The sequence below is a fragment of the Hyla sarda genome, chromosome 6 (assembly GCF_029499605.1).
Source record: "Hyla sarda isolate aHylSar1 chromosome 6, aHylSar1.hap1, whole genome shotgun sequence".
In the NCBI taxonomy this organism is placed as follows: Eukaryota; Metazoa; Chordata; class Amphibia; order Anura; family Hylidae; genus Hyla; species Hyla sarda.
The window spans coordinates 277,535,500-277,552,321 of record NC_079194.1 but is presented as its reverse complement, the minus strand read 5'-3'; the positions used below and the strand labels follow the sequence as shown (position 1 = coordinate 277,552,321).

The window sequence follows — 16,822 nt, the reverse complement described above, 5'->3', positions numbered from 1 at the left end:
GTTATTAAATGGGCACTGTCATGAACTTTTTTTTTTACTGATGTACTACAACATATTTCTAATATACTTTAATTATTATTATTATTTTTTTTATTAAAACACTTAATTTTGATTTTGAAATCTGGCCACTAAGAGTCTCCCTCCTAGTGGATGGCCGGAGGAAGTACAATTCTTGTACGAAACGGAGCTTTGTCGCCCTGAATCCCCCCACTGTATGTATTCCTTCCTTTTTATGTGAGTATTTTACCTGCAATAAAGCATGAAGAAATGAAATGAAGTCCTGGTGAGTGCCGTTTTATCCTCTGTCTATCAACTGTATATCTGAAAATGCTTTGAAAACTGAGCACCACCCATACTTCTCCACAGCTAGTATCCAGCAGAACCCTGTTTCACTGATCCAACATACCCACAGTGCCGCTCGCACCTCTTCACACTCAGGAAGGACTATATAACCCACAAATATTATCAAAATTAGGGTTATTTAGTTTAGAAAACCGACAGCTTAGGGGCGACCTAATAACTATGTATAAATATATCAGGGGACCTTACAGAGATCTCTCCCATGATCTATTTATATCCAGAACTGTATCTATAACAAGGGGGGGATCCTCTTTGAGTAGAAGAAGATACTAGATTTATAATAGGATAGATATATAGAATGGGGATTCAGAGATTTATTCTGATTGCAATATTGGAGTTGAGAAGAAATGTTCCACCCCCCCGATATGGAGCAATAGGTATTAGCTTCATAACGGTTTTTAGCCTTCCTCTAAATCAACACACTACGGATACAGTAGGCATATAGGTTGAACTTGATGGACATTTGTCTTTTTTCAAGCTTATGAACTATATTACAGCTTTTTGGATGAAAGTGATAGGCATAGAAGAGGAATTCTGCTACACAATGGCCCAGCTCACTATGTCTTTCCATTATTCCTGGGAATCTGAACCTTTCCTAGATTTCTTCTACTTGTGGCTAGGGCAGTAATCACTCGACTATGGCAACAAACCCTCTCACCCACCATTTCAGAATGGCTCCAAGAAATAACTAGTATTTACAGAATGGAGGAACCTATAGCTAAAGAATAGTGTTGAGCGGCATAGGCCATATTCGACGGCATAGGCCATATGTGAAAATTTGTACGCCAGACTCACACAGTAGTATTAGAGCCTTCTTTACACCACACAAGCTAGAAGCAGAGAGGGATGATCAATGTGATGTGTACTGTGAAAAAAAAAAAAAAGAATATTCGTAATTGCGAATATATGGTGCTATATTCGCGAATATTCGCGAATTCGCGAATAAAATTCGCATTGCGAACTACTCGCGAGCAACACTACTAAAGAACATCAGGAAGTAGATAAACATGGTCATCTGTGAAAGCCTTGGATTGACTTTATGGTCAAAGGTGAATTCCAGATGATGTATCATTCATAAAGGGGTTATCCAGTTAATAAAAATGTGTCCCACTATCCACAGGATAGGGGATAAGTCTCTAATCCTGAGGGTGGAGGGGGGTCAGTCTGTCCGTTCGGACCCCCACAATCTCCAGAACAGGTCTGGACTTATCTTGCTGGCAGCTTCAGACTCCACCTTCGGAGATGTGCTTGTCTTGGCAGTGATGGTCCACTCAGCCAATCACCGGCTGCAGCAATGCCATTGGCTAAGCGAGCTGTCTCTGCAGAGACGAGTACAAATGGGAAGTTGGGAGCTGGAGCGCTTAGTAAAATAAGTCAATCCCCATCCCAGCAGGACGATCAGACCCTTATTTCCTATTCCTGTTTATAGGGGAAACATTTTTATTAACAGGATAAGCCCTTGAAGCTGACACCTCCACAGCCCCCCTTCTTGGTTATAGGTTTCCATTCTGTAGTGGGCAAAGCAATTATACAATCTTCTTTCCCTTCCCAACCTCTCGCTAAAACAAACTCTTTTTACTTTGCTGTCTTTACAAATTGAGTACCTGTCACCAGAATTGTTGGAATTTCTACTTGGGCTAAGCCCTCCTCTTGGTTGTTGTTACACCTTGGTTTATAGGGCACCGGTGATGTTGATGTCCATATGATGGCCAGATATTGTCACGATGCCGGCTGGCAGGTAGTGGATCCTCTGTGCCAGAGAGGGATTGGCGAGGACCGCGCTAGTGGACCGGTTCTAAATCACTACTGGTTTTCACCAGAGCCCGCCGCAAAGCGGGATGGTCTTGCTGCAGCGGTAGTGACCAGGTCGTATCCACTAGCAACGGCTCACCTCTCTGACTGCTGAAGATAGGCGAGGTACAAGGGAGTAGACAGAAGCAAGGTCGGACGTAGCAGAAGGTCGGGGGCAGGCGGCAAGGTTCGTAGTCAGGGTGGATAGCAGAAGTTCTGGTACACAGGCTTTAGACACACAAAACGCTTTCACTAGGCACAAGGGCAACAAGATCCGGCAAGGGAGTGCAAGGGAGGAGACCAGATATAGCCAGGGAGCAGGTGGGAGCCAATTAAGCTAATTGGGCCAGGCACCAATCATTGGTGCACTGGCCCTTTAAGTCTCAGGGAGCTGGCGCGCGCGCGCCCTAGAGAGCGGAGCCGCGCGCGCCAGCATATGACAGCAGGAGACGGGAACGGGTAAGTGACCTGGGATGCGATTCGCGAGCGGGCGCGTCCCGCTGTGCGAATCGCATCCCCGACGGCCATGACAGTGCAGCGCTCCCGGTCAGCGGGACCGACCGGGGCGCTGCGGAGAGAGAGACGCCGTACGCGCTCCGGGGAGGAGCGGGGACCCGGAGCGCTAGGCGTAACAGTACCCCCCCCCCCTTAGGTCTCCCCTTCTCTTTGTCCGGTAACTGCCTCCCCTGGGATGAGGAGACCGGGAAAGGATGGAGGGATTCCTCAACGGCAGGCAGAACAGCAGGGGTAGGAATGGGGAGGGAGGGCAGAGGGCGAGGCCTGGCACGGGGCAGTGTGACACCAGGACGAGGGCCATGAGGAGGCACCGAGGCTTGCCTGACTGGACTGGGAGAGGCACTTCTTAAGGCAGGCAGAGTCCATAACGACTTTAGGGAGACCGGATACAGGAGGAACCACAGGGTCACGGCAGGGAGTACTGGGAACCGGTTTAAGGCAGTCCTTGAAGCAAGAGGTACCCCAACTCTTGATCTCCCCTGTGGACCAATCCAGGGTTGGGGAATGGTGTTGAAGCCAGGGTAGTCCCAGGAGAATTTCGGACGTGCAATTGGAGAGGACCAAAAACTCAATTTTCTCGTGATGCGGTCCGATGCACATTAGGAGGGGCTTCGTGCGATAACGCACGGTGCAATCCAACCTGGCTCCGTTGACCGCGGAAATGTGAAGTGGCTTGACAAGACGGGTCACCGGGATGCGGAATTTATTCACCAAGGACTCCCGAATAAAATTCCCAGAGGCACCAGAGTCCAGGCAGGCCACGGCTGAGAGGGAAGAGCTGGCTGAAGTAGAAATCCGTACAGGCACCGTGAGACGTGGAGAAGCCGACTTGGCATCAAGAGACGCCACACCCACGAGAGCTGGGTGCGAGCGTGCGTTTCCTAGACGTGGAGGACGGATAGGGCAATCCACCAAAAAATGTTCGGTACTGGCACAGTACAGACAAAGATTCTCTTCCTTACGGCGATTCCTCTCTTCCAGGGTCAGGCGAGACCGATCCACTTTCATGGCCTCCTCGGCGGGAGGCCTAGGCGCAGATTGCAATGGAGACTGTGGGAGAGGTGTCCAGAGATCTAAGTCTTTTTCCTGGCGGAGCTCTTGATGCCTCTCAGAAAAACGCATGTCAATGCGAGTGGCTAGATGAATGAGTTCATGAAGGTTAGCAGGAGTTTCTCGTGCGGCCAGAACATCTTTAATGTTGCTGGATAGGCCTTTTTTAAAGGTCGCGCAGAGGGCCTCATTATTCCAGGATAGTTCAGAAGCAAGAGTACGGAATTGTATGGCGTACTCGCCAACGGAAGAATTACCCTGGACGAGGTTCAGCAGGGCAGTCTCAGCAGAAGAGGCTCGGGCAGGTTCCTCAAAGACACTTCGAATTTCCGAGAAGAAGGAGTGTACAGAGGCAGTGACGGGGTCATTGCGGTCCCAGAGCGGTGTGGCCCATGACAGGGCTTTTCCAGACAGAAGGCTGACTACGAAAGCCACCTTAGACCTTTCAGTAGGAAACTGGTCCGACATCATCTCCAAGTGCAGGGAACATTGCGAAAGAAAGCCACGGCAAAACTTAGAGTCCCCATTAAATTTGTCCGGCAAGGACAGGCGGAGGCTAGGAGTGGCCACTGGCTGCGGAGGAGGTGCAGGAGCTGGCGGAGGAGATGATTGCTGATGAAGTTGCGACTGAAGTTGGTGCACAATGGTGGACACTTCCGACAGCTGGTGGGTTAGATGGGCGATCTGTCGGGCTTGCTGGGCGACCACCGTGGTGATATCAGAAGCAACTGGCAGGGGAACCTCAGCGGGATCCATGGCCGGATCTACTGTCACGATGCCGGCTGGCAGGTAGTGGATCCTCTGTGCCAGAGAGGGATTGGCGAGGACCGCGCTAGTGGACCGGTTCTAAATCACTACTGGTTTTCACCAGAGCCCGCCGCAAAGCGGGATGGTCTTGCTGCGGCGGTAGTGACCAGGTCGTATCCACTAGCAACGGCTCACCTCTCTGACTGCTGAAGATAGGCGAGGTACAAGGGAGTAGACAGAAGCAAGGTCTGACGTAGCAGAAGGTCGGGGGCAGGCGGCAAGGTTCGTAGTCAGGGTGGATAGCAGAAGTTCTGGTACACAGGCTTTAGACACACAAAACGCTTTCACTAGGCACAAGGGCAACAAGATCCGGCAAGGGAGTGCAAGGGAGGAGACCAGATATAGCCAGGGAGCAGGTGGGAGCCAATTAAGCTAATTGGGCCAGGCACCAATCATTGGTGCACTGGCCCTTTAAGTCTCAGGGAGCTGGCGCGCGCGCGCCCTAGAGAGCGGAGCCGCGCGCGCCAGCATATGACAGCAGGAGACGGGAACGGGTAAGTGACCTGGGATGCGATTCGCGAGCGGGCGCGTCCCGCTGTGCGAATCGCATCCCCGACGGCCATGACAGTGCAGCGCTCCCGGTCAGCGGGACCGACCGGGGCGCTGCGGAGAGAGAGACGCCGTACGCGCTCCGGGGAGGAGCGGGGACCCGGAGCGCTAGGCGTAACAGATATGTAGAGGCCCTCATATCTGAATTTTAATTAGAGAGTGTATTGTCTTCAAGAACAATTCTTCTTGCTGTTACTCAACGAATATTGTACAATATGCCTATTCTTGATGTCTGATCCCCTCCCATAATTGAACATTGCCAAAAAATGATAATAAACATTAAGTAAGTTAAAAAAATGTTTTATTTTTTTAAAGAGCTTTGTTTCATTAATAGGAAGCCACAATCTGGTCCACCCAGCCACGGAGCTCAGTGACACGGGCGTAGACACCTGGAGAAGATGTTGCGCATTGGCTGCTTCCCCAAGACACAATACCAACCAGTGTCCAAGCACCATTTCTTTGACACACAAGGGGTCCACCAGAATCACCCTGTATGAGAAATATTGATAATAAAAATATTGCTTTAGTCAGGAAGCGCATCTTTTTAACCACTTTAATATATACCAACAACTTTACATGCATATGGAATAATTTGAATACAGAAAAACCTCTTTGAGATGACCACTCAACATTGCACAAAAAATCTTCAGGGGGAGGGGGTTCTTCTCAAGACTGCATAATACATGAGCAACGTTGTAGTCTTTTGTAGAAAATTCACTGTTTACAAATAATGGCTGCCAACAGGATTGGTGGCATGTTACTCTTTTTCTGTGGTGCTTCATTATACGTGTGCCATGGAATGTATGAACGGGAGCAGGGATTTCTATTTATGCCTGATTCCCTGCTCTTGTATGTACTTAGCAGTGATGCAGATAGTACTATATGCATAACAGCTCACTACATTTATTGGGCCTGGTGCTTTTGTACCCAACCCAATTATTGTAGACAGAGTTGTATGCATCACTGCTCACTTACAGTAACATTTGGCTGTGAGGTAAGCAGCCATGCTTATAGTACCATATACATCATTTAATTTGAATATAAAAGGAAAGAGAAGCAATAAATGATGGAGATTTATCAAACCAATCAGAGTACTTCTTTTATTTGCTTTGGTTGTGAAGGACAACTGTTATATTGTTTCCCTGCACATGGTTTGGTAAACCTCCTCCAAAATGTTTAAACTATAAATCCCTTAAAAAAGTTTGCTGCATTACTGCAGTAGATGGGAATTTGCAGCTTCTAGGAACCTCTGAGTCTAGACTTTAACCCTTTCAATGATCAAAGGAGTCTTTCCAATTCAAACAGGTCTTTAAGTATCTCAGTAGTCCAATTGGAAACTTTGTGAACCCTCTGGGTTTTGCAAGAATTTGTTTTCACTATGTGCAAATTGTTACAAACAACTGTCTACTAACTAGTATAATATTTATTGAAAATGAGGCTCAGAAGTCCAGTGGGGGTTTGCCAGCATGGTAAAAGCCCAGGCAAGTCCATCAGCCCATGTCCTCCTATTCACTATTCTCTGTATCCGCTTGCATCCACCTATCCCATTTGACTCACAGTCGCTACATGAAGAGGACATGGGCTGGACTTACCTGGGCTTTAGGGAACACCCCATGGACTTCTTAATTCAAAAAAAGGCTTAGATCTCGGCACTGGAAAGGACTATGGAGATGTATGCCTGAAATTCGAAAAAGAAGCCTTATCTAGCCATGGGTGTATTTACACCCATTTTCCAACTAATAGGTCTGATTTAGCCCCTTGGTAACATCCTTCATATATAAATGCACACTAAGATCAGGCTTAGGAGCCATGCCTGCCCCACTCTGGGCAGTTACCTCCAATGACACTCTTTTTTTATTTTAATTTTTTTTGTAAAATTTATGTTATTGCTCCTAGAAATCAAGGAGGAAAAAGGAAAACTGAAAAAAAAAAAAAATGTTTGCGTCCATTTTGCTATTTGCTCAGTCCTCCTCTTGGTGCATTGGTAGAGAAAGATGAGAAAAAGGCAAATATGGTTTAAAAAATTCTGAAATATCACATTAAATCACATTAAATGGGTATTCCAGTGCTTAAAAACACATTATATATCCACAGCATAGGGGATGTGTCTAAAGTTGGGGGATCTTGACCTCTGATACCATCTGCAGTCTCCATAATGGGTCCTGACTCTTTATACCACATGAAGCGCAGGGGTTGGCACGCTTCCATGCATTGTCTATTGGAGCACTTTTACAAAGCAGAGAATTATTCATCTGATAATACAAACCATGCAAGAAGATGACCCAGCAGCTCCAGCACAGACCATGACATCACTGATGTTGCTGCCCCAGTAGGTTCTACAGTTTTCATTGGACAGTACAGGCAGGGCAGTCTGCTGCAGTTTGCTGGGGGTGTTAAATGCTGTTCAGAATAAAAAGTATTGAGTATGTCAAAAAAGTATGTTTTGCTTTGTAAATTCAAGTCAATATAATCATTTATAAAACGTGCATTAATACATTTATTTAAACAATTTACTTACATATAAGTGTACATTATCAAAAATATTTTCGATTCCCCAGCAATACGTTCAAGAAGCTATAGTCTAATGGGAGGAATTATTATTATTATTATTTTTTTTTTTCTGTTCCCACACATTTCACACATAGCACATTTTAAAAGGTGCCCTGCCGGATTTGAATAACCAGGTGTTTATCTGGTTATAAATGATAAGAAATTTTAGAATACTTTGGGTAGAATGGGTAGAATTGATCAAACTGTGTAAACCATTTTCCTTATGTACAAAAGTTAACCAGTAAACCAGTTTCATTTATGGCCAAGCTAATTTTCTGCAAAAATCTTTGCATAGCTTGCGTCCCTTTTTAAAAGGGGTGGGACTTATTGGAAGGGCATGGCCAACAGCTGCTCAACTCAATGACTATAATTTATGCCAGAATGTTATCAGTTATAGCAAAATTCTATTTTAAGAGATATGCCAAATTTATTTGGAAGCTTGTACCTCTAAATAAATTAGCAGCATCTTATTTCAATTAATCTTCTTTAAAGGGGTACTCTGGCCCTAATACATCTAATCCCCTATGCAAAGAATGGGAACCCCCGCAATCTGTCAATCAGCACCCACCTTTGCGAGCTCTCCTCAACACTGGAGGCTCCTAGTGTGCAGCATGATGACCACGGGGCCGGAGTATCATGACATCACGACTCCGCCCCATGTGACATCACACCCCCTCTCATAGACTTGCATTGAAGGCACGGGGCATGACGTCACACGGGGGTGGAGTCGTGATGTCACGATACTCCAGCCCCTTGGTCGTCATTCTGCACACCCGGAGCCTCCAGCGCTGCAGAGAGCTAGCAAAGGTGGGTGCTGAATAACAGATTGCGGGGGTCCCCAGCGGCTTTGAGAATAAGATGTATTAGGGCTGGAGTACCCCTTTAAGGACCCTCCTTTAACTTTAACATGTCTTTTTTGTATACACTGCTGTGTTAACTTCATTCAACAGAATTTTTATGTGGTTTTCAGTGCAGAATCCATACTTATTCCACCTATAAATTATCTTAAATGTAAATTTTAAAGAATATTGCCCAAAATACCTACCAACTAATCTGTGTTGGGGTGTCCTGACTATCCCCCACCAATAATAGTTTGGGGAAATAAGGATTGGACAGTAGATTTTCAACATGCAAAATCTGTTTGTTCTTAAAGGTAACCAATCAGATGTTTGTGCCCCCAGGGATGGTGAAGATGTTAAGTTATAAATTACCAGCTCCGTTCGCTGAGGCCGTGGCCCCGCCATGACGGCTTGAATGACGGCTCACGTGTTCCCTAAGCAGATGGAGCAGAGCGGTCAAACGAGCCGTAGGTCAAGCTGTCAGGACAGGGCGACGGCCGGAGCGAACGGTACTGGCAAGTGGAAGTCCCCGCCCAGGAGACTATAACTTAATATCTTCACCATCCCTGGGGACACAAACGTCCTCCAGTGATGGTGAGGATAATGATTTTAGCATATACCATAAAAGGCGCTGTCAAGTGGTTTATATGCTAAAATCTGCTGATTGGTTCCCTTTAGGATGATAAACCACTGCTTGAGGTGTTTGGAAGCAGCTTACTACACTCTTTCAATCCTCTTACCCAAGTGTGCATGTTTATGGGCATGAGGGTGGCAAGAAGAATACCTACTGGACCAAAGACTAGTTGTATGGTCATCCTTAGGGCCCATGCAGACTGAAGAAATTCAGCAAGTAACTTCCAGCAAGGATCAGTGCCTTCCAGAATCAGCGCGTATTTCATGTGGAATTTCACTATGGAAATAGACGTCAAAAACCAAAGTCCCATTAACCAATGGGCTTATCTTGGTGTATTACACCTAAAGAATAAACACGTCTGTTCTTTCTGTGGAATTTGCATTGGAAATTCGTCAGCCTAAAATTTTACTGGGTGAATATTGCAGCAGAATCCTATTGAAAACATTGGGAGGCTGCGACAAGCTCTTTCTGCTCAGAATTTCCTCAGTGTGCATGGGCTTTTAGAGTTAGCAGCCACTGCGAGTTCTAATCATGTTATTCTATTGTCTCACCATTCCACCTTGTCTTTCCCCATCCACTTGTAACACAGATGCGGCCATCATCGTATACTTCACCAGGGTTAGCCAAGCACACTGGGGCTACAGTGGTGCCAAGAACAGCTGGTTTGGCAAGTTTTACCAAGGAAATATCATTATTAATGGTGTTGGAATTCCATTGTGGGTGAGTAAAAACCTTAAAAAAAGAAAAAGTTTATTTGAAATTCTTGTCTGCTTGTCTGCTGTGAATCAAAAAAGTTAAAGCGTACCTGTCACTGTGCAAAAAAAAAGTGATATGTTACTCAGTACCTAATCCTGACCATGTACATGTCATTTTTATGTGTCTAGGACCTACATATACCTAAGAAATAGCATTTATATGTTGCTCACTTGCTTTTTGTTCTTTCCTTGTGAAGGAGGCGTGTCCATCTCCCTCCCTCACTGTGGATGACTCATCTGCTCTGAGTCTGGGAGCAGCCTGGCAGTCTGAAAATCACATGGTTTTATTCATACATTTTCTATCTGTTCCTAATAAAGCTGGATGCTAATCAACATAGCTGTCACTATGTGTGTCATTCAGCTTTCACAGACTCCTGAATGTCTGATCAGATTCTTTGTCATTCAGGAGTCAGAAAGCTTTGTTCAAGCATGCTTGGAGTTGTAGTTTTGCACTGCAACAGCTGGAGCTGCAGTGTTAGTAAAGCACTGTGTTAGAGCAGTGTTGCCTTTAGCTGTTGCAAAACCACAACTCCCAGCATGCCCACACATCCTTTGTCTGTAGTTTTGCAAGAGCTTGATCACATAGCTTGAGAATACACAGCTCTAAAACAGAGTTTTACAAAGATTGTGCCCCCAGCTGTTGCAAAACTACAACTCCCATCATGGGAGTTGTAGTTTAGGAACAGCTGAAGGCTGTAGTGGTGCAATGGTGATCTCCTATACTGTATACAAATACACTTTAAGGCTGGTATTCAGTATGCTGCAAAATACAGAGTAGTCTGTCTGCATCAAAACAGATGACCCCTAGTGGTGGCTATTTTCATTTTTAATTTTTTAGTAAAATAGATTTAAAAAAAAAAAAAAATTATATTTAAAAAAGTCATCTTATCAGTAATACTACGAAATATGAAATGTTTTTCATAATGACAGTGCCTCTTTAAGCCACATAAATAAATCCATAGCAAGGGGTTTAATCAAAATTGTGTTAGCAAACCTCATCTTCAAAGACTTATCTCCAAATGCCTGGGGTTCCAAAAAAATAACTATTTTACCAAAGTACCCACCCTAAAATAAATTTTTTGTTAGATTTAAATAATGTCATTTATATATTTATTTAATTTATTTAGGTAAGGCTATGTTCTTCTGGGTTGCAGAGCTCCATTACAGGGCTGGACGGACGGTGTGACAATGGACACCAAATGGATCCTGACAGGTCCCACTGACTTTGGGATCCATCAGAGTTCCGTTAGAGGTCTGTTATATTACAGAATTTAGGCATGGAAAAAACCTGACATGCAGGATTTTTTTCCCCCACTACAGTCCCTTCATTTTAATGAAATCAGAAAATAGAGCTCCAAACCCTGACGTGAACATAACCTAACCAAAAAGTGCAATTAAAAACCCAGTAAGACTGTGCTAAACAGTATATATAGACCAACTGTCATACCCTATGGTCATATGCTGTATTCAGTGTACAGTGAACAGATCTGGCAGAACGTTCAGGCCTCCTCAACATGTTTTGCTGTACCACAGCGTCTTCAGGAGGATAATGAGGCCCAATGGTCTCCAAAGATGACAGGGTTCTGCAGCTTTGTTCACTGTACACTGAATACAGCATATGACCATAGGGTATGGAGTTGGCCTACATATACTGTTTAGCACAGTAATACTGGTTTTCAATTGTAATATATATATATATATATATATATATATATATATATATATATATATATATATATATTTGTGTGTGTTATTTTTGCAATAAGGGTTTTTGTTTGTGTCCTTGGTGTTTAGCCTATGGGTACCAGATTACCAGTGGAGACAGTGTTGTGTTATTATGATATATTTTAAGGAAAAATAGCCTTGTTGCTGAATAATTTTTCCTCCAAATACAACAAAACAAAAAAAAAAAAACACTTGTCTGTCAGTGGGGTTTGTTGGGCGCCAGTGGTACCTGTTTAATCCTCATGAACACAAAACGGGGCATAAGTATAAATCTTATTCGTACAATGAATCTGTGAGTTACGCCATATCTATAACTCAAAACAAAATGTGAACTCACTTGTGCGACAGCCAGGGATTGGATTGCTTCAGCAGATGAACTTCTGTCATGTTCTCCGACAACAACACGGTCAGTTAAACTACAGAAAAGAGCAAAACACATCATGTGAATAATGGCCCTCATTTACTTAGAAAGTCGGGTCGGGTTTCTGTTGGATTTGAACCCAACACCTTAGTTTCCTCGCTTATTTACTATTGTGTCGCAGGCATGTCGCAAGTAATTTTTTTGGGGTGTTTTTGGTGTCGTACACTCTTATTTGTGTACCATTTTTTTTTAAGTAAAAAAAAATATATACATTAGAAATAATCACATAAAAAAGAAGCAGTCACTAATTTATGAGAAAAACCATCACACCAAGAAATACAACATATCAGGCTTTCCATAGGTTAGATAGGGCAATTTGCAACAGGTCAGAGCTGTGGGAAAAAAAAAAGACAATTTGGGTGCTTTACAATGATAAATATGTGTGAAAGGGCCTTCTTTGATGGAACACTCCCCTTTTTTGGGTTCCAGCCTACCCGGATGACTCGGGAAGAACTGTTGCGCACTGGCGCATGATGTGTGCGACATGTCTGCGCCATGTCACAGAAAAAATGCGACAATAAAACCCGACAAAAGTTGTCGGGTTGTGAATAGTAAATGAGGGCCAATGTGTCAGATTTTTATATTGTATGAAAACCTTATGAAGGGGATGTCACATACAGTGGGGGAACTTAAAAAGGTATGTGCGCCACAACTGCACCACAATTTATTGGAATAAGCTTAACTGTGCAAAGACGGACGAGAAATGGAGGACAATATGTTCTGAATGCTGGGGCAGTGGAGAAACGCGTTTAATAAAAGTTTGGAGTTGGAGTTCACACTAAGACAGGTCTGTTTTTTGCAGAAATATCTATGACTAGTTAATCCATTCCATATACCTGAATAAGGTTGTTTCTGAATGAATCCTTAGTGGATATGACTGAATGAATCCTTAGTGGATATGACACTCAAATTCCAAGATTAGGGAAGGAAATGTAGCCGCCTGTTAAAGTTTTACTTTTCACAACCATATTTTATTGTAACCTGACCAAGACACAATTAGAATAGTTCAATGTGAATATACTATAAATGGGCACTGTCCTGAACTTTTTTTTTGATATGCTGTAGTACTTATGTACTACAACATATCTCTACCATACATACATTTTTTTTTTGTGTTTAAAATATTGTATTTTCCATTTGAAATCCAGCCACTAGGGGTCTCCCTCCTAGTGGCCGGCTGCAGCCTGCTGTGACATCACTGCTGAATTCGGACCGATCCCGGCAGGGCAATCGGTCCGAATTCAGTCAGCCTGCTCTCGCTCCCGGCCTGTCAATCAGACAGGCTGGAGGGAGCGCTGTGAACGCAGGGACTGCGCTCATTGGCTCACTGGACTTGCGTGCCACCCATCCCGCCCCCGGCATGTACAGTCTGGAGGCAGCGCGTACACAAAATATCAGTTTCTCCAGGACTGTACATGACCTTTTGGGGTAAGTCTGATCTGAGGTCTTATCTGAGGTCTGGGGTCTCGGCAGAGAATTTTGCACTGCAGGTCCGGCAAACCTCCTATACTCCTCCTCCCTGGATAGCACATACAGTGAGAAACAGGGAGGAGGAGACCCCGGAGCAGCCTGTTGTGGGATTGGCCACTCATCTCCCAACGGGAGTGCTGCATAGACTAGGCAAGGGCGGAAGCCGGCGACCAGCAGGCTTCAGTGATGTCGTGCCTGCTGGGGAAGTCAGCTTCCTGCTCAGGCAGAGTGAGCAGCGTTACAGCCATGAAAAATTCTATTTAGAAGGTAGGACCATTTTGTTTAAAGGCAGGGAGGGTGTTAGGGAGAGATAGGTTGGGACAGAAAAAAAAAGATGGTGGGAGCTACTTTCTTGCCAGAGAGCTGGGGCCCCATACGGGAGATCGCGGGAGGTCCCAGCGGTCAGACCTTAGGATAGGGGATACGTTTTCCAGTAATGGACTACTCTTTTAAAGTCAACGTAACAAAATTATATTAATATATCCTGTGTTTACATTATCAAGGGTTAAGTCTAGGGGACCTTGTGACCTCAATATTACATTGTTACATACTGGACATGCATAGATACAGTTAAAAAACAGAGAATCTTTGAATACATGTACTTACCCAACAGTGCAGTGAGCGGCTGTTACCACCCAGTTGCTGCTAATAAGAGAACCCCCACAATAATGCCATCCAGTTCTGTCCTATAACATAGAAAGCACTAGCTTAGTAAATATTGCAGCTAAAATCTATGCAAAATGAGCATGGTGGTATACAACCTCAGCTGCAGCCTTCTGTTTAGTGATCAAGGTTCATCCTTGATCATTGCTATTTGCTGCTTTTTGCCTGGCTCTACAGAGCTAATCTCCAACAGCGCATAAAAGCCAGCAGACATCTACCACCAAAATGGATCCTTTTAGGACTTTTTTATTTTTTATTTTAAAAAAGCAGAAAAAATCTGCTAATTTGGTGTGTTTTTAAACAAGCTGTTAAGGAACACTAGTGTTGAACTAATTTTTACCGTGAATATCGGCACTTTGCGATTCTCGAATATTTAGAATATAGTGATCGTAGTGCCGAATATTCTTTTTTTTTTTCACAGTACACATCACAATGATGTGTACTGTGTAAAAAATAAAAAATAAAGTGATCATCCCTCCTTACTTCCAGCTTGTGGTCCAAAGAAAGCTACAATATTATTTACTATGTGAGTCGGTGTGGAGCGCGAATATTTTGTATATGCAAATATGTGAAAATTCCCAAGTATCTGCATTTTTTTTAAAAAGCTATCAAAAAGTCTGATCAATACCACAATGGTACCGATAAAATCAAAAGATTACAACCAAAAAATTAGTCCTTGATGGAAGCTATTTTGGTATTGCTGTAATCAGACAGACCCAAAGCATCAACATAACATGTTGGTTTGACTACAAGGTGAACAATGTAAAAAGAAATCAACAAATTGCAAAAAAATTTTTTTATTTTTCATCTCACAAATTATATTTTTTTGTTTTGGAGTGTACAAAGGTGTCAGTACAAAGTACACATTGGTCCCGCAAAAAACAAGCCCTCATATGGGTGTGTAGTTTAAATAAAAAAAAAGGGCAAAAACAAAAATTTGCCCTGTCCTTAAGGCCTCCCGACACAAACATATTTTAAAGGTGTACTTCACTGGAAAACTTTTTTTTTTTTTTTTTTAAATCAACTGGTGCTTGAAAGTTAACAGATTTGTAAATTACTTCTATTAAAAAATCTTAATCCTTCCAGTAATTATCACGAAGTTCTTTCTTTTTTCATTTCCTTTCTGTCTGACCACAGTGCTCTCTGCTGACACCTCTGTCCATGTCAGGAACTGTCCAGAGCAGGATATGTTTGCTATGGGGATTTGCTCCTACTCTGGACAGTTCCTAAAATGGACACAGGTGTCAGCAGAGAGCACTGTGGTCAGGCAGAAAGGAAATTCAAAAAGAAAAGAACATCCTGTGGATCATGACAGCAGCTGATAATTACTGGAAGGATTAAGATTTTTTAATAGAAGTAATTTACAAATCTGTTTAACTTTCTGGCACCAGTTGATTAAAAAAAAAATGTTTTCCAGTGGAGTACCCCTTTAAAGAAACGCAATAAAGCATTGAAGATTTTATCTGCATTAATGGTGAGTGCCGTTTATCTACATTTCTATGAGTATTGCACAGTTAAAGTACTTAGATATGACCCAACAGGGCTTTTAGGGCACTCAGACAATGTTATATATGAGTTTTAAAGCTATTGGTCAAGTTGGCTTTTGAAGCAATCTGAATTGGTTAAAGGCGGACCAGCCAAACCAAACTCTTAAAAAGTTTTCTCATAGCTACCAAATTCGTTATTCTCCATAATAAGGATTATAGCCCATCACCTTTTGTCCCCACCTTTTTATTATCTTGTTACAAAGCTGGTTTTGAAAAAGGATCAGAAATAAACTCTTGAATTTGCAGTTGGCAAAGGAGTGAAATACATTAATATTGTTATGTTTTTGTTACCCTTTAAACATGTGTTGTTACCTGAAGAGAGACTTGCCAGGGCCAAGATCCTGGAACTGCCTCTTCACCATTGACGATCCTAGCATAGCCAGAGACAACAGGGGTGATACTGGTAGTTCCACAGCCTGGTAAATCCAAGGATATAATAAAATGTTGAAAATTATTTGTACAGTAACATTTAACATGTTTCCAACATATACATGCAAAATACATTGGATCTGTATAAAGTTATAAAGTATAATTAGTGAAACAAAAAAAAAACAATGACACAAATATAATATCTGTGTCGACAGCTAGGATATGCAGCCGTACAATAACATGCAATTATATAATGACACCTGACTTTACCATAAGCTGTGCTGGCCAAAGCCAAACAGGAGACAAGTAGAAGGAAACCCATAGTGAATACTTTCTTTACTCATGTGGAAAACTTATATAGTAAAGAACTCAAGGTGTAAGATATGACTTGCCTCAACGATTGGTTACAATGTACAAAACAAATAGAAATTATTTACAACCTTCAATGTACGAGCATTGACCTTTATCTATCTATGGGCTCTTTCTGAATTTTACATCTGCTAGTACAAAAATAGCCAATATTTGTTTTCTCTGAGGCTTTTATCTGGAATTTTCTATTTTAAAGATGCTTTAGGTAAATGTGTCACAGAAACTTTTTTCCATATTATCGTTAGATCCTGACCCATGCTTTTTTCCTAAAATGTTTCTATTTTCTGATTGTATTATTTGAAATGTTATTTTAGTACATCATTATGGGGGCTGCTCTTTTGCCTTTTCTGTTTTTGATATCATTTAGAGATATGCTTCACAAGCCCCCCAATGGTACAAAAATGGGA

The 16,822-nt window shown here is 42.9% G+C and overlaps 1 protein-coding gene across 1 annotated transcript; it reads right to left on the bottom strand.

Moving 5' to 3' along the window:
* Nucleotides 1-5,400: 5,400 nt before the first annotated feature.
* Nucleotides 5,401-16,368, bottom strand: LOC130277515 (chymotrypsin B-like). The gene is made up of 7 exons (XM_056528192.1): nt 16,317-16,368; nt 15,990-16,093; nt 14,074-14,153; nt 11,914-11,992; nt 9,648-9,828; nt 7,340-7,473; nt 5,401-5,562 (listed from the first exon to the last, which is right to left on the bottom strand). The coding sequence occupies exons 1-7, from the start codon at nt 16,366-16,368 to the stop codon at nt 5,401-5,403; spliced, it is 792 nt and encodes a 263-aa protein (XP_056384167.1).
* Nucleotides 16,369-16,822: the final 454 nt, after the last annotated feature.

Bases quoted from the DNA above. Each gene is read 5' to 3' on its own strand.
- LOC130277515 (XM_056528192.1), bottom strand. From the start codon at position 16,368: ATGGGTTTCCTTCTACTTGTCTCCTGTTTGGCTTTGGCCAGCACAGCT. The intron at 11,993-14,073 runs GTAAGTACATGT...TCTTTTCTGTAG, and splicing joins GCCGCTCACTGCACTGTTGG to TTTAACTGACCGTGTTGTTG. The intron at 7,474-9,647 runs GTGAGACAATAG...TATTCTGAACAG, and splicing joins GGGAAAGACAAGGTGGAATG to CATTTAACACCCCCAGCAAA.